Below are 17,728 nucleotides of genomic sequence, written 5' to 3' on the forward strand. Positions count from 1 at the left end.
CATTTAAAACAACTGGATTTCTAAGGATATGTCTAGACTAAGGTTTGTGGCCATATTGTAGTTTTAGTTAGTTGACCACTAGTTAACTTGAACTACCCAACACCTTTATAAATGCTAGTTTTGAGAGCAAGGAGCTAAGAAAAATGCTGCTCATTAGTACAGTGTGGTTATAAGCTTGGAATGGATATAAATCCAGTTAAAACATTAGCATTCAAATCTAGAAGTGATTACTCACAAGAATATATTAGTGCAGGAAATATAGGTTCATTTCTCTCCTGTGCAGTTTCTACCAGCATTCTCAGTGGCCCTCTGGGACACAGCACAGCGATCAGATCTGTGAAGAGAAAAGGGCCAGAGTCTCCAATCTCAAGCCACATGTTCTGTGCATTTCAAATCTAATGGGCAATTTCCACCCCCGCCCCTCATCTCTCTTCAAAATGGCATCTAGAGATATTTCACGCACAACAGTCATGATGTAAAAGTTGGTAAGATTAGCATAACACCATCTCATAATTAGTCTCTGCTTGAAGATCCCCTTTGCTGAAATACAGTCTCCCAGTTCAATGTTATAAGATTTTTCAGCGTGCTAACGTTATAAGTGGCCTCAAACAGGCCTTCATTTCCTTAAAATGAGACTATAGTGTACTTGAGGTGTACAGGATCAGATAGTTTTATTCACGTTTCAAGATCCATTGGTTCAAGACCTTTATTATTTTGTCTTTTATATAGTTCATGTCACTTGTACATTTCATTCCTGTGAGCCACCTTAACCCCTTCAAAGCTCCAAACCATTTAGAATGTCACCTGGGGTAAGTTTCCCCCAGTTCTGCAGGTACAGCCACACTTTACTTAATGCCAAAATCTGGGATTTCCCAATAACGAGCTAATGAGTTTTGCATTACTGCCAGGTTACTCCTGGTAAAGCCCACTGCCCACACCAAGGCGTTTCATAAATTCAGTCATTCCTCCTGCATAGGTTCTGCATGTTAGTTAAAGACACATTATAACAGTCACATCCAAGCCTTACCATAAATTGAAATGGCTCCTAGAATGACCCACGCTGACCATTCGGGTAGATATTTAATGAAAACCAATGCCATCAGCGCACTGATCATAATAAGATAGGCCTGCTGGAGGTGCAAGGGACCCTTCCAGTGGATACAAATCATCCCAACAGCTCCAAAATTCCAGATGACAAAGAACAAGGTGGGGTAATCCATAGCCACATTGTAGGTCTTCAGCACTTCGCTGCAGAACAAAACCAAAAGGTGATTTAGCTAAGCAATATGCAACTGACAAGCAAGACACCTTCATGGCACTAGTCAAACAGACATATCTCAGGCCTGACTAAGATGAAGCAGGTCAGGTCCTGAATTAAAAAATTCCACTTGCCCAAGAGAAGGGCTGTGAGAGATTGGTAAGATGAGTCTCCCCATTCCCATCAGACTCCTCTACAGTGCCATAGCTGGCCACTCAGAAACTGAAGGCCATGCTGTCAAATGTGGGCTGATGGGTAATCACACGGCCCAGCTGGAAGCAGCAACAGTTCCACAAACTCATTGCTCTCACCCACAGCAGAAGGTGCCATCATTGCTTTCCATCACTAATTGCCCACTTGCCTTGCAGTCAATGGGTGCTTCCAGTTCTCTATAGTTTTATGGCAGTAGGGTGGACACTAGATAGCACACAAGTACTGCCTTGCCTTACACTTTGGGGTGGATAGCGAGACACACCAAAGACTGGATTGCTCACTCAAGCGAGCAAAATTTCCAGACATAGCTGAAAATAAGAATGCAGCAGCGTGGACAGCATTTAGTAGAGATGGCAAACGAGAAATGGCCTGTGCAAGGTACAATTTTCAAGACAAAATAAATATATCATTAGCAAGCTAGATGTGAGGTGTGACCCAGCACTGAAGTTAAGGGGAAAGAAAAATTTGCAGAGATGTGGTTAGAGAGTAAAATAAGGCACACTGTCAAGTCAGAGTATCCCCCACATCAGAGAAAAAACCACCAACAAAAAACAAAAAACAACAACCTCTCAGGCCCAGCTCTCAGGTACCACTACTGCACCAAACAGCCCATTTTGAGAGCTCACTATTCAAGTGGCAAACTTCAGTGACAGCACCCTCTCCAAACAGGGAGCCTTCTGGGGGAGGGTACATCAGAACCTCAGCACTTCACACTAATGACTGGAAGACTTGCAAATTAGCAAAATAAACCATTTTTAAAAAGCAAAGATAAGGCAACCATAGTTTTTACTAAAAAAGAAAAAGGAGTACTTGTGGCACCTTAGAAACTAACAAATTTGAGCATAAGCTTTCGTGAGCTACTGTATTTTCCCTGAATGCATCCGATGAAGTGAGCTGTAGCTCACGAAAGCTTATGCTCAAATAAATTGGTTAGTCTCTAAGGTGCCACAAGTACTCCTTTTCTTTTTGCGGATACAGACTAACACTGCTGCTACTGTGAAACCTGTCATAGTTTTTACTGTCCACTGAGGCTTAGTTTGCTTGACAATATTTTGTCAGCATGCTAGCTGATGGACCGTAGCACGTTTTGTAAAGACAATGAAGTCTGAGCAACAGGCAGCCTCACTACAAGTACTCTTCAGTCTTTGCTGAGAGATGGAGAGACCATTGTTTTTCTTGGTACAAATTAGTAAAGTTTTACTGTCTACTGCAACCACAAGGGTTTAATGAATTCTTCAATTACTACAGTACAAGCAGAATGTTTGCACTTACCCTAGATAGATGTAGGTGAAAAGGAACAGCAGCATCAGTGATGAAAGAATCAGCCAACCGTGGATAAACTGTTCAATGGAAAGACAAGAGAGTAGCTGACATGGCTGGATAGCTTTTTCCCCATGGTGTACTGTTGCGTGCACCAGTGTGGTCAGGGACATCCACAGGTTGCCAGCCTTTGACAGTCTTCCTCTTTCCTTCAATACACTGTACACTCCATAGAGAAGGGAGAGGGATCCCCCTGGGCTACCTAGTTACCTCACCCTCTCTCTATTCTTATCTTTCTTTCCAAGCTCTTTGAGCCTGCACCCTTCTGCTTTGACTTCCTCTCCACCAACTCCCTTTTGGATCCACTGCAGTCTGACCTCCAACCTCTCCACAACATTGAAACTTCCCTGGTTCAACAAAAAGAACAAGGAGTCCTTGTGGCACCTTTGAGACTAAACACATTTATTTGGGCATAAGCTTTTGTGGGCTAGAACCCACTTCATCAGATGCATAGAGTGGAAAATACAGCAGGTAGGTAGGTTGGTTGGTTATCTGGTTCAAATCACCAATGACTGGCTCCTCAAAGCCAGAGGAGGGCTCCTATTATCAGCAGTTATCCTGATAAACTTATCTTCTGCTTTCACAGCTGATCACTTCCTCCTTGGGCTTTCACAACTGTGCTCAGATTGTCCTTCTGCCTCCACACCTGACCTCTTAGTAAGTTCCCCTCCTCCCCCATAGCCTGCTGGTGTCCCCACAGGGTTCTGTTTTTGATCGATTTCTCCCTCTCTATTCTCTGGGAAGACATTCAGCTACTAGTATGTTCAAGTTTCACACTCTCTCTCTCTCTCACACACACACACACACACACAATTTCTAGCCTCCCACTTACCCCATAAATGAAATCTCACATCTCTTCCTGGGCAGCCTGCTGCCACTTTACACAACATGACAAGAACTGAATTTGCCTTTTCCCTCAAACAACTCTCCTCTTCCTCCCCCCACCCCACCCACCATAGACAACTCCAACCAATCCTCACAGCCAGAAACTATCCACTTCCTCAGAAAGCTGGTCTCACACTCTTGAAAAGGAGGAAACTGATGGGACAGTGTAGCTATATCAAAACATCTTCATTTGCTAATATCAGTCAGGACAGAGTTTAAACTCTGAAACCTCTTCACTCAAAGCTACAGGATTCAAGCCAAAATGGAGACTATAGTACAAAAAAAATCACAGACCTTTTACTTATAGGAGAGGATACCTGGGGGGGGGTGGGGAATAGAAAAATCGACAAGTTTTAATAAATTAGGCTCCAGGTTAACTTGGAGCCTGGACAGAGCACTTTTACAGCTCTGTTACATGGGAAGTGTACTTTCTCAAGTACTTAAAAAATTCCAGAGACTGACCATATCTCAAAACCAACTGCAAGAAATGGAGACAGAAAAAATGCAGTCTCTGTTCAGTGTAGAACTTTGACTAAAACTCAAACAGCTGTTGCATAGTCACACAGGGTGTTACACAAGAGTGGAGGAGATGGGCCTGTGTGGTTTTAGTTTTACTCTACAAAAACAAAAAAGACCCATCTAGCTATGAGCTCCCAACAGTCAAAAAAAATAAAGCCAGCCTCACGTTAGTTATCTGTGAATGCCCACTGGCTGTGAAGAGAGGATAATGAAGTCATTAATTGCTGGTAATGGCTACTCTAGAAGGAGATTCCTATTCTGTGTAAAATCTAGGAGAAGAACTAATGCAATGCCCATACGTCTCTCCCCAACGCACAAGTCCTCTCAAAACTAGTTTGGGATGCTTCACTGATTACTATAGGACTTCTATTTTGTCCAGCATAAATACCTCACCTTGTAACAACGATATTTATACAGCACAACTAGGAACACTGTCATCACGATGATAACACTGATCATTATGATGGTATTCAGCACGGAGTTCAGGAGACGCTGGCCCACGGAAGGTGTATCTTCACTAAAAGGGGTGTAGATCCTGCAGATCAAAGAGACCCAGCGTAGTAGACAGGTACTTACTATGCTATTACACCGCCACCAAGATAAACTGTGTCCTCCAATGTCCGTGTGTGACTCCCATGATCACTGGAATCCCAGCCCTAATCCCCAGAGTGTGCTTAGAGAGCACCCACAGCAGAGAACCCTATGAATCACGATAAGGGAAGATTTCAGAGCAGCTGCCGCATTAGTCTGTATCCGCAAAAAGAAAAGGAGTACTTGTGGCACCTTAGAGAACAAATTTATCTGAGCATAAGCTTTCGTGAGCTACAGCTCACTTCATGCATCCAATGCTCATGAAAGCTTATGCTCAAATAAATTTGTTGTTCTCTAAGGTGCCACAAGTCCTCCTTTTCTTTTTATAAAGGGAAGAGACCATTAACTTCAGCATCTTTATTTAGAAGATTTTTCATTCTTTCTGCATACGGAGGTCTCTCCAGGCCACTGGTAATTTTTATTGCTTGTCTCTGGACCCTTCTGTTTCTGCTGTACATTTTGTGTGATAACGGTTAAGATTGCACCATTGATTTCTAGATTATTAGTCTCTTGTTTTTCCACACATCCTAACATTGCTTCCTTCAGCTATACTCAAGGGAAATGCCAGTCCCCTTTTAATCCCCTTATGAAACATCCTCCAGCCCCCTGTTACAGCCCCAAGAATGCCCTCAGTCACAGTCCTGGTCAAGAGGGCTGGATGGAACTCTGTGCCTATTAACACGAGTCTTTAAAAGCCACAGAGATCGTTCAGCAGTGAGACACACTTTTCCATCCACCCGAGTGTGCTATGTCACATTTGCTGCCAGCTGGTGCCTAAAACAAAAAAAAAAAACGGGTGGGAGGGGAGGAATCCAACCTGAGTTCTTACAATGCAGTGGGAAGCAGCCTCATCACAATTTCTGAGGTAGCCAGAGTTAAATCAGTTTAAGTCCTACCCAGATGACTCTCTGAACTTCCAGTGCCCTTCCCCCCATTGGTTTGTAACGGATACATTAGGGTCCATTCCTGTCAGCTGAACTTAGTATATTTAGCCCAGTTCAAAAGAATGAAGTTTTTGCCTGTTTACAGAGTTAGGTTTTTAACTGAGTGGGTAAAGGTTCTCTCATCCCATTGTGGAAGGCCTCTGGGTGCACACATCTCTACATATACGGACACAGAACGTGTTTGTAATGCAAGAGATCACAGCCACACACACAGGCTGCTTTTAAGAACCTACTTACAACTGCCCATTTTTCTCAGTGTAGAAGCGCACTGACTTTATGGTGGCAACGACAACAATCATACACAGCGTGACAGGCACAAAGAGCATGATCACATGCTTTGCTCCATATTTCAGGGTCAGTTCCTCCTCCTCCTTATTGTCCACAGCAATGTCTCTTACTGGAAGTCCTGAGTCAGAATTACCGCTGTCAGCATCACTAGGGCTACAACTGCCACCAGTATGCCTCTTCTGTAACGAGAGGTTAGAGTATGCATAAGACCCTTTTTATTGTCCATGCAAAGCATTCACTCATTTCCTGGTGACACACAGTAACACCCTATAAAATAACAGAAAGCTCTCACTACATGGAAGTGAGCATGTAAGCCCTATGACTAGTGATGCAAACATCACCTGCGTCAGACATGCTATGAACTGGATTTTTTTTTTTTTTTTAAATAAAGTGTAAAGCATAAGTCTACAGACATTTAAAATGGGGAGGGGGCAGTGCACACAATTTGAACTGAAGGAAATTCTAGCTGAAGAGTCTGATGCCCAGCCATTTGAATCTGTTCTCTCAGCAATCCTGTCCTTGCATTACATGGCTGCTTCACTATTACTTGCATAAGATCCTATTTAACATCTGTTTTGTTTGCCCAGTACTGAGGAAGCTCTGGAGAATAGCTCAGCCAGCTAGTTTTAGCTTCCTTGTTGTTTAATTAAAGGTCCAGAGAGAACATCCCTCAGGAAAGTCACGGGTATCAGATCATGCTTAAAACTCACAGCTCTAGCAACTGGGAGGGGAGGGGCATGAAGAGACAGGGAAAGAAGTGACTATTGCTGTTATTTAAGAAATACACACTGCAGTACCTCTGAAATGAGGCCTGACTGACTCTAGGATACACTGGAAGGCACTAAGTGATCTATTCAGCAGAGCAGCAATGGCATCATACCACATTTTCTCTCTTTCTAGACGCATTGCAGACCTACCCTGTACGTCTGCGTCTCTGCTGCTTCTGGTGCTTGCAGCCCATCCTGGTAGGAGGCTGCAGGAGGGCTCTCTGCTGATATCAGCGATGTTCTCTCATTGCAGGCTTCCTCTTCACTGTCTGAACTGTTCATGAATGTGATCATCATCAGTCTCTCATACAGTGCCTAGAACCAAACACAACAAGAGGAGAGAGAGAAAACATTAAAGTCATGATACAAACTAAAAGCCACAGACATAGAATTGGAGATATGGGCAAGAAGTGCAATTCTAATGGGGATGTTCTTGCAGGGGTTGTGACTACTTATCTTAGTACAACATAATAAACTTGCATATTGAAAAATGCATCATGCTCTAGATGAAATTAGATAGTGGTGGGGGGGGGGGGTGGTTCCTGTTTTGTCTTTTACACAGTTGGATGGGGAAGTGAAATTCAGTGCCTAATTAGCAGCCAAGTGAGAGTCAAGTCCTCTCTTTAGTCACAGCATGCATGGCTGCTGCAGCTGTTCTCCCCTCCTTGCCACGGTGCCTTGACTTTGAGACAGAAGAAGCATCTCTAAAGGTTAGAAAGCAGTTCAATTGCCATGGCCTAACCAAAGCTTCACCTCTGTCAACTGCCAGTCGTGAGCCGTCATTTGTCTGCTCGAAAGGAGAGTGCGTCCAATGCCCACAGGTTAGATCAATGAGCAGCAGCCAGACAGCGGTAAATTTTTGGTCACCAAGAGCCCGGGCTATAGTTAAGCCAATCTGTTGAAATGTAAGTACAGTAAAAGCTGTGTTATCTGGTCCTGTACCAACAGGAAAGCTCTATAACCTGGCATTTCTAATCTTCATAGAAAGTTTGGTTTATAGTCCGGTTGGCGCAGGGCCAGCAGGTTCCCTACCTGGCTCTGTGTGGCTCCCTGGAAGCAGTGACCTTCTCCCTACTGTCTCCCAGGTAGAGGTGCAGCAGGCAGCCCTGTGGACTGCCTCCACCCACAGGCACCGCCTCCACAGCTCCCATTGGCCATCCCTAGGAGCAGCAGGGACAGATCGCTGCTTCCAGGGAGCTGCCAGAGGTGAGCGCCACCTGGATCCAGCACTCCAAAACCCCTCCCGTACCCCAATCCCCTTCCCTGAGCCCCCTCCTGTACTCAAACTCCCTCCCAGAGCCCACACCCCTCCCATGCCCCAACCCCGCACACTCTCCCTCTCAGTTAAGTTTAAAAAAAAAAAAAAAAATCATCTAGTTACCAGCACTCCCCAACATGCCAGATAAAGCTTTTACTGTATCTAGCAGCCTTATGAATTTCCTAGGGAATGATTCCCCTCCCACACCAAGGATGGTAAGAAAACTAGTTTCTTGAAAGAGGAGCTCTTTCTCTCTGTAAGTTAGCCAGCATTGTCCCAGCTGTATTGTTTCATAGAAAAAGAGCAAGACACTTGGAAGGGAAACAACTTGGAGTTTATCAGCACAGATTTCATTGTTTTGGCCAGATTCCATACGCTGCTACTCAGAAATAACAAGTGACATGGAGAAGATTCAAGAGGAACAACATTTTTTCCACTGGAGAGACTCTTGCATGCCTGCATTAGCCAAGGATACCATGATTTCAGTCAACCCTAAGAATGCACCTACTTCACCCCTCTCATCCCTATCAAAGAGGCTTTTGCACTCCATCAGGTTCAGGACAGCTCAATCCAGGAGAATTCATTTTAGCATTTCACAGTTCAGCTTAGAGGGACAAATAACCAGATATGACAAAATTCATTTCTCAGGTTACTCTCAGTGAGGGCAAAACCAAACCTTTCAGACATTGGACAGTTTGAACCGATTCATTTAAAAGCTCTAAGCATGTGATTCCCCATGACATCTATAGAGCATTTAATCCAGGGATCATGACAAAGGAGCCCAACATGGACCAAGAGGTAGATATTGTCTCCCTTTTAAACTTGAAGTGGAAGTACAGAGAAGCTCAGTGACTTGGCCACAGTCACAGACTAAATCAAGAGTCAGAACAAGTCCTGACTCTCACACTCATGGTCCAAACAGCGGGACCTCCTGGTAGAGAGCATAGCCTAGAGTTTCAGATGTGGTCACCTGAAAGATACCTGGGAGATTCCACTTTCTTCTCACTGTGTTTAGCTTTAGGAGGAATTAAGCAATTCCCTTTCCCCCACAACTCCTGATCTTCATTCACTTTGTCCATTCTCCCACAAAGAGGAAATTTCAGAAAGAAAATCCATCTCCCAAGTGATATACTCTTTCCAGAAGAGTCTTCCCTACCTTCCCTTCAAAGCCTGAAGTATCAGTGTAATTCCTGCATTATCAATAAAAGCAATACAGTTCAGAGGTGGAAGAGATGGCAGAAGCACTCAGTCTTGGGCTGCTTCACAATAGTGCTGTGTTCTCACTCAGCAGAATAAAACCTAATGACCCAAGTTCAAGAGCATTTTTCACTTTTGTGCCTGTCCATCTTGCATGTGCAAGTCACCTGCTGATGGGTGCTTATCAGACAATTGAGAGAGTGCATATGCAATCACATTTCTTGAAAATTTAGGCCCAAGCTTCTAGAAACTAGGCAAGTTATGAATACATGAAGTTGAGTCTTTAAAGGCGAAGTCAGGCTCATGTTGTGTAAGCAATCATCCAGGCACTACATACTTCTGAATCAGTGAAGTGAGACAAGGTGAGGTTACACATGCCCCCAGATCATAATAAATATTTAACCCTCTGACCACTGCAGCGGAGATGGCTCCACACAGCTTCTGTATATGCCAGAGAACCAAGGGAAGAGTAAGAGGCCAGTCTCAAGCAGTTTGGATCCAAATTTAGGTTTTACATAGCTCAAATATGGTCAGGAACATCCCACACACACACGTACGTGAAAGCCAGTTATTTGGGTAGAAGCTTTCCTCTGCAGTTTCTGCAACCTGGACAATACAATGTGGTGCTACTGCACAGGATCCAGGAAGGAACACCAAATAGCCTGTTTTCACTAGCAAAATCGTGCCCAGTGCAGAAGTTAAACAGATAGCAGAAGTTACATTCTCCAAACCTATTCCACTTTCACTAACCTTAGGGGTTGGCAGTTTCAGTAATCTTAGGGCTAGTAATACTACACAGAAGGACATTTTGTATTTTAAATCAGGTTTTAAAAAAGCTTGACAGCGTCTCTTTGAAAGGGGACTAAAAGAAACCACGGAGAAATGCAGAGATGTGATAGAGTAATTCTATCCCAAATCATGCTAATAAGGTCAGACCAAGCCATATAGTTCTACTAATCCCCCCTTCCCTTGTTCATTAAGTTTTGTGCTAACGGTGTGTTGGTGTAAAGTCTCTGATATCACAATATAGTATTACAGGGCCTAGTCTAGATCCCTACTAGCAACCGACCCTTCAGTTGGTCACCACTCTCAGAGTGGATCAATTCCCTAAAAAGCCGTTTCCTTTCTGCATCATCTTCCTTATGTGAATTTACCCCTTGGGGTTGGTAAATAGTCCCAAAATGGGGATAAATAAGGACATTCACACTCCCTTTCCAGAGACTGTGGTAGTCAACTTCTCTAACACTGCTATTTCTTTTAACAGATTCTAAAACGCTGTGCTCTGGACTGTCAAATTTCAGGTCTAGCAGCTCAAGCAGAGTCTGCTACAAAACATCTCATATGTTGAAGTGAGCACCCCCTCGGACTAGTAAGACTTTAGGATCCACCCTGATCTCTCTCATGTATTTATTGAGCATTGTCAGTGTGCTTAAGTCTGTGCAAAGCAGAGGAAGATCCCTGGCTCAAGGAGCTCAAACTTCAAACAGAAATACAATGGAGATACAAAGCTCCAGCTGGCCAGGAAAAGGATGTCAAATTATTAGAGTTTGTTTCTGCACCACTTTGATTGGTGGCTTAGTGTTGACAGGCCTCATGGAAGCAGTGGACTGTAAGGAGGTATATATGAACCAAGAGGGGGTTCCTGGCTCCCAAGTACAGCAAGGGAGTTCCACTCAACAGAAAGCAAAAAAAGTTTCTTCCATAGAACCAGATATATTTGTCCATTTTACCAAATGGAAGTTGTGTATAGACCATGAGTTTTCCTAGGCTCGTGCTGGAAGAAGGAAAGACACTTCAGAAAAGAAAGTTAGGAAAGAAAGCCGGAAAGGTTGAGATAAACACACTTCCTTTATGGCACTAGTGATAGCAGCTTAAAAAAAAAAAAAATGTAACAAATGCAGGCTAAGTCTGCATTTTCATATTGTTCAAACAACTCGAGTATGAGCCTCTGAATAACGTGAATAAGGAAGACCAACACCTGTTTTAAATATGATCCTAATAGTTACAAAATCACACATCATTTTCTACTTCTCCTCTGCAGAGCCAGGGGTTGTTACAATTCTCTCAGTTTATATTAAAAAAAGAGCAAACAGAGTCAAGAGGCTGATCCTGCAGACCCGTAGGACAAAAGTGAAATGGAATGATGACCCTATGGTACTAAGTAATTGCTATTAGTAGGTAGCAGAGATGGGGATGCAACCCAGTAGTCCTGGCTCTAACTCTCCTATCTATTTCACAGGGTGGTTCAAGCTGGTTATCGCTCCACTGACTTTAACAGAGCTGAGGATGTGACCCACTGTGACATTATCCCACTTCAACAAGTAGAGTTTTCCCTTGTAGGCTTATTCCACAGGAGCACATCCTAAAGCTCCCTTGTATTGCACAAGAGTACTGTACCTTGTTTTATCCATTGGAAATAAAAATAATATCAGTATGTATAGGGGACAGAATCGCTGGTCTACACTGGCAGGAGGTTTACTCATTGACTTGAAAGTTGAGACCTACTTATACAGTTCTCTTTGGTGGTAATTAGGTGAGGGGGGTCTATTTTTTTTTTTCTAGCTATGTTTAGCCCGGGGATGGGGGGGAGGGGTCAGAGCCACTCTGAAGCAACAGAAACAGGTTTTCCTTAAAGTTTAGATCGCAAGGGTCACTGCTGTTGGTAAACACACCAAGAGGGGGAGGGGGATAGATTTTAGAAAATAACTGGAAAAACAAATACAGAGGTGATGTTACTCTTACAAACTCCACCCACAAAAATAAGCCTCACTTATGCAAGTCACCAAAATGACAGGAGGCTCACAGTAAATTGTGTAGACATTCAAAGCATGAAACTGAGTGATGCCTGGGCCACTCTTCAGCAGGGCCTGATTACATCCATGTGCTCTGCTGGGCTCCCTGGGGTTGGTTCCTTCTTGATTAGGAGACACTACTATGTGTCCCCCAACTCCCAACCACCACCCACTTATGGCATCAAAATGAGATATCAATCATAGTAAATTGAGAGCTTCTCCCGCCGGCATGGCTACCACCGCCCGTTGGGTGTGGTTTAATTATGTTGATGGAAGAGCTCTCTCCGGTCAGCATACAGCAGCTACACAAGAGATCTTACAGTGGCACAGCTGCATCGGTACAGCTGTAAGCTCTCTCGTGTAGACATGGCCTTAATGTTGACATTTAAATCATCATTACTGGGCATTGGAGTTAACACCTGGGGCAGTTCACACCTCTCAGAACTATTGTTACAGGCTCAGTGGACTGGCATAGATATCCCTGTTTCAGTTACACTGTTATAGTTGTTTCTGAGCCCTAATAGAAGAGGTGATAAATACTGTAGGTGAACAGTGTGTCTTTCATCCCAAGAATCCTAGATCAACCCTATGCCAACAGCAACAGTTATCAACCAGCATATTTCTAAAGAGTGAGGAGAGGTGAAATCTTGGCCTAGAATGAAGTAAATGTGTCTGCTAGGAAATCCTGTAAAGATTTTTAAACATCCAAGCAGAGCAGACCACACTTAATTTTAGTGACTCAGCCAAAAGGTGCCCCACCCTAACCTTGCCATTAAATCATACACAGTATAGAATTCATCTGCCTTGGTATTAAGAAGTCAGCTCTAGGGGAGGAATGTTAGTCTTGTGGTGAAAGCACTAGAGTGGCACTCAGGAATTCTGGGGTCAGTTCAAAGCTCTGCCACAGAGCTTCCAAGATGATTTTGGGTAAGGCACTTCATGTCTTTAGGCCTCTGCTCCCCATCTGTAAAACTGGAACAACAATGCTTCCTTTCTCACACCCTCGGTCTTGTCTATTTAGACTGTAAACTCTTCAGGCAGCCAACCACGTAGTAAGACTATCCCTGCTGTGGTACAATGGACTCCAATACCTTCTAGGGCCCCAAGGTGTCAAAAATATTTTGTCATCATCCACCCCTGGATTTGGCTCTGTGGTTCCAAGGAATCTAAACACTTCAGTCTTGTTGCTTTGACTAAACATGCTTCCCTTCAGGTAGAAAGTCTGACAGACATTTGCTGCAACAGATAGCATATGAATTCAAATATTGATAAGATGAATGATGTATGCATGACTTAGAGCAGATTTTCCCCATCCTCCTATTACCTCCCTCCTCACTCTGTACATTTTTAAAAGGGTAAAATCCCCATCTCATATCCACAGAGTAAATTCTGTTGGCTGTGGCAGTCCACTCTCCCTACATTACTGGAATTTCCAGTATGAGAGCAGAACGCAAGAGTAGGGATCATGTAGGTGAAAAAAGTCCACCCTCAAGTAGGGATGCTAGAGGATGCATATGGATATCGACAATAGTTCCCTGAAAGTTATTACCATTTACAGAGAATGGGGACGTTGTCAGGTAAAGCTGTCACTAGTCATCATGGGAAACCTTCAGGCCTTCCCCTTCTGGGAGGTATACCCGAATTCAGGCTCTCAATTAAACCCTTCTCAGATGAGCAATAACTCCTTAGCTATGGTCTAGCTTTCTTTTTGCTAAGATTGCCAGATTTCTAATGCCAAGGAAGTCTCACTTGTCGTCATCTCAGTGTGATCCACAGCAACATTTTCAAAGCCTAAAGTTTATACAACATTCCTATACAGCTTGGTCACCACAGCCAGTAACAGAGCCCATCACACAAAACTGTCACTACATCATTTTATAAAAAGAAAAGGAGTACTTGTGGCACCTTAGAGACTAGCCAATTTATTTGAGCATGAGCTTTCGTGAGCTACATCCGATGAAGTGAGCTGTAGCTCACGAAAGCTCATGCTCAAATAAATTGGCTAGTCTCTAAGGTGCCACAAGTACTCCTTTTCTTTTTGCGAATACAGACTAACACGGCTGTTACTCTGAAACATCATTTTATGTGACTGCAAATGGGCAGGCTGCTAGTAAGAGTATTGGATGCTGATTCACACTATGAAACATTCTGAGAACCATGTGCCAGAGAATTTTTCTAGGCTACTCATTTGAGGATCACTAACATTCATTCCAAACAAATACCAAGTGGTAATAGTGATAAATATTTGAAGGAGGAATAATAATCCTGTATCTTAACCACAAGGCTGTATCTTGGGCTCATCTCTACAACTATGGGCAAGTTACCTATTGTTAAGTCACAGTACTAAGAATATCAGAGGAGTAGCCATGTTAGTCTGTATCCACAAAAAAAACAAAGATTCCGATGGCACCTTTGACTTCAAAGAGAAACTTCAGAGCTACAATTCATTTGCAAGATTTACCACCATTAATTTAGGCTTGAATAGGGACTGGCTGGCTCACTACAAAAGCAGTTTTCCCCTCTCTTGGTATTGACACCTCCTCCTCAATTATTGGGAGTGGACCACATCTCCAGGATTGAATTGGCCTTGTCAACACTGGCTCTCCACTTGTAAGGTAACTCCTTTCTCTTCATGTGTCAGTAGATTTATGCCTGCATCTGTAATATTCACTCCATGCATCTGAAGAAGTGAGTTTTTTTACTCATGAAAGCTTATGCCCAAATAAATCTGTTAGTCTTTAAGGTGCCACCGGACTCCTTGTTGTTTTAGTACTAAGAATCAGGACCTGGGTTTCATTCATTGCTCTGCTTCAGTCTTACCCTAGAACCTAGCAGTCAGCCACTCAATAGATTCATCACTCATCTTCCTTATTTAGAAAACAGGGACAAATGCTCACCTTCCTTACAGGGGAAATGTGAGGCTAGATGTTCATGGGGTGCTTGGAGATCCTCAGACGAACAGTGCTTAAAAAAAGGAAAAGAAATACTTATAAAGCAAGAAGATTAACTTGTTAACTCCCCAGGTTCACTCCAATTTAAATCACAGACCTATAGATAAATGAACATGATGGTATGCTGTAGCGGTAGTCCATGAAAAAGGGAATATTCAGAAAGGAACAATGTTATCAGTTCATTCTAGAAGACCGGGGCTATGCAAAAACAAATTTTTAGCTCCAGTGTTTTAAAAAAAATTCCTCTAAAACAATTTGTCGGTAGCTGTTCTGCAGTCTTCTCAAGCCAAACACCATAACACAAGACGAGGGCATCAGAAACAGAAAATAAAAGTGACTGGCTTAGTTTAATTCATTGGTTGTTTCAGATCTGAACTAACAGTATAAAGAGTAAGAGACTTTTAAAGTTGTTTTGGCCTTAACCAAAGGTATCATTAGAAACCAGGGGTAAGGGCCTTCCAATAGGGCTTTTAACAGCAAATACATACAGGGGTTAAGCACATGGGTGCTGGAACAATTTTGATAGTGGGGGTACTGAGAGACATTGAACAAAACCGTAAACGCTGTATACCATGGAAACCACTTCCAGCCAGGGAGGGCTGCCACACCCCCAGTTCCAGCACCTATGGTTAAGCGTTACTGTGAGTCCACATTCGCCCTACCAAGGCAGCGGTTTCACGTTGCCAGTATGCACGCAGGGACAAGGAGTCAGCCCCAGCCTGGGACGGACACCAGGAAAGCGCCTGGAAAACTGAGCCCAACAACCCAACTGCAACCGCCCCGGCTACGAGGCAGGAGACCCAGGTCGGTCAGCGAGTGGGTGGACCTGCAGGGCCGTGACACGCTGGGCAGGGGTCACCCGCAAGCCCTCCTCAGCAGGGAGGGCTGTAAGGGGGCGCTACCCACGGAGGCCCCGAGCTGCAACACCAGGCCCCGCCTGCCTTGTCCCTGTCGAGCCCCTTCTGCGGGGGTCCGAGGAAGGGCCCATTCGGGGCGCAGAGACACGGTGCCCCCCCAGAGCTGGGCTTCTCAAGGCAGCGCCCGCGCTCTCCAGGCACCCACCCGCCTGCGGCCCCGCCCCGCCCCGCCGGATCTCGGGGCAGCAATTCCAGGAAGCCGGTGCAAGGAGAGCTCAGGCGGCCCAGGCCGCAGAGGCTCCCGCAGCCCGGGGCAGCCTTACCCGGCCCAGCGCAGCGCTCTCCGCCAGCCACATCTGCAGCGCCCGGCTCCGCACCACTTCGAGCTCCGTGAGCCTGTTTACCCAGGCACGGCACGGCACAACTCCGCTCCCATTGGCTCCGCCGCGTTCTCTTTCCGACCACGGATTTAGGATTAGCGCGGCCTCTGATTAGCCGAGTCGGCTGTCACCCACTGCCTGCTTCCTCCCACCCCGAAGCCTCTCCTCCAATAGAGGGGAAAGGTGCCGAGGACCAGCCAATGGGAAGGCGGCGTGCGGGCGTGGGCGGAGTTCCGTGGTTTCCCAGCTGGCGGCTGGGTCATATGGCGCGTGAGTGCGCTCTGAAGCTGTATAGGAGCGTATTCGCTTGCCTGGTCTAGCGCAGCTCCAGAGCCCGGGCTGTTGGGTCCCCATGGTTTAGCCTAGCTAAGGAATTCTTGCGGTTTGACCCACGCTTCGCTTTGAAACGACGGCGCAAAGAACCAGGCAGTTCAGAGGATTTTGGAGTGGTCCGAAGCTTTTGCTTCAATGTTGTCATTAGTCTGAGCATCTGCTCTACTATTAAGAGTATCAGCACGTTAGATCTTCCTTGGCACTGCAGATTGCCATGTGACATGGCATTTGGCTTTTCTCTTTAAAAAAACAATCCCAATCTGTTTTGTTTTTAGCAGGTACAAAAGTAACTGATGGAGTAATTCACTCTCCATTAGAGCAGGTAGGCTCACTCTCCATAGAACTGGAAGAATTCACTCTACAGTAAGTCTGACCGCTTTCAGGAGATCCTGCAATACTCTCCTCCTTGACAAAGTATTTGGACCCTAATCAGCAAGATAGTGAGTTTTAAAAAAAGATTATTTCCCAAGCAGTCTCCTTATTCTGGGAAGTGAGAACTTAGAGAAGAAAACTCCATTAAGTTCACCAAGGACCTCACTGTGCAGATTTAATTTACATAAGAAATGATTGCTAGCTATTATGGTAATTGGCACTAGAGTATATATACCCAGAGCCTTGTCACCTTGCTTGCCTCACTCTTGGTTTCTTCTGACTTGGGCCATTTCTAGCTATATATCTTAAACGATCACAGTACTGTCTGACAGTTTAAAAACTGTGCCCCTTGCTGACTCCTTTGCCTTCTTGGCTTATCTTTCTGGACTAACTGACCCTTTGACTTCCTTTCTTCTGTCAGGTTCTAGTTACCAGAGTAAAGGAAGCACCTTGGAGTATCTATATCAAACTAGGTGTCTACCTCTCTCCCGAACACCAGCACTCCCAAAGCTCTAGTCTGTCTCTCCCAGGAGGAGAAGGGAGATTGAACAAAGACGACTGCAGTATTGCCAAATATAAGTGCTAAAAAATTATGAGACAGGCCCCCTAAAAGCACAAGATTAATTTAAAAATTGAGATTTTAAAATAAAAATGTGGGATGCTTTTTCTTTGCCTTCTGTTTTTTTAAGCCTCTAGGGTGCACTTGGGCCACATTTTCATATTTCCCCCTGCAACTATCAGAACTAGAAACTTACTTTGTTTTTTACACTAAAGCTGAGAACCTTGTGTATTCATATGACTCC

The 17,728-nt window shown here is 44.4% G+C and overlaps 1 protein-coding gene across 8 annotated transcripts in view; it reads right to left on the reverse strand.

The window, feature by feature from the left end:
- Window positions 1-14,998, reverse strand: part of PSEN2 (presenilin 2) — a 32,070-nt gene extending 17,072 nt beyond the window's left edge. For 5 of the 8 annotated variants that reach the window (XM_073338687.1, XM_073338684.1, XM_073338691.1 and 2 more), the window contains exons 1-7: window positions 7,539-7,649; window positions 6,936-7,100; window positions 5,968-6,197; window positions 4,589-4,730; window positions 2,744-2,811; window positions 1,028-1,248; window positions 236-334 (exon numbers count right to left, since the gene is read on the reverse strand). In XM_073338687.1, coding sequence (XP_073194788.1) covers window positions 236-334; window positions 1,028-1,248; window positions 2,744-2,811; window positions 4,589-4,730; window positions 5,968-6,197; window positions 6,936-7,100; window positions 7,539-7,568 — 955 coding nt within the window. In that variant the 5' untranslated portion in view covers window positions 7,569-7,649. Of the gene's footprint in view, window positions 1-235; window positions 335-1,027; window positions 1,249-2,743; window positions 2,812-4,588; window positions 4,731-5,967; window positions 6,198-6,935; window positions 7,101-7,538; window positions 7,650-14,929 lie in introns of those variants that run through there. The other 3 variants (XM_073338685.1, XM_073338686.1, XM_073338689.1) reach the window with 3 other exon arrangements.
- Between the last annotated feature and the right edge of the window lie 2,730 nt (window positions 14,999-17,728).

The sequence above is a fragment of the Lepidochelys kempii genome, chromosome 3 (genome assembly GCF_965140265.1).
Source record: "Lepidochelys kempii isolate rLepKem1 chromosome 3, rLepKem1.hap2, whole genome shotgun sequence".
Classification (NCBI taxonomy): Eukaryota; Metazoa; Chordata; order Testudines; family Cheloniidae; genus Lepidochelys; species Lepidochelys kempii.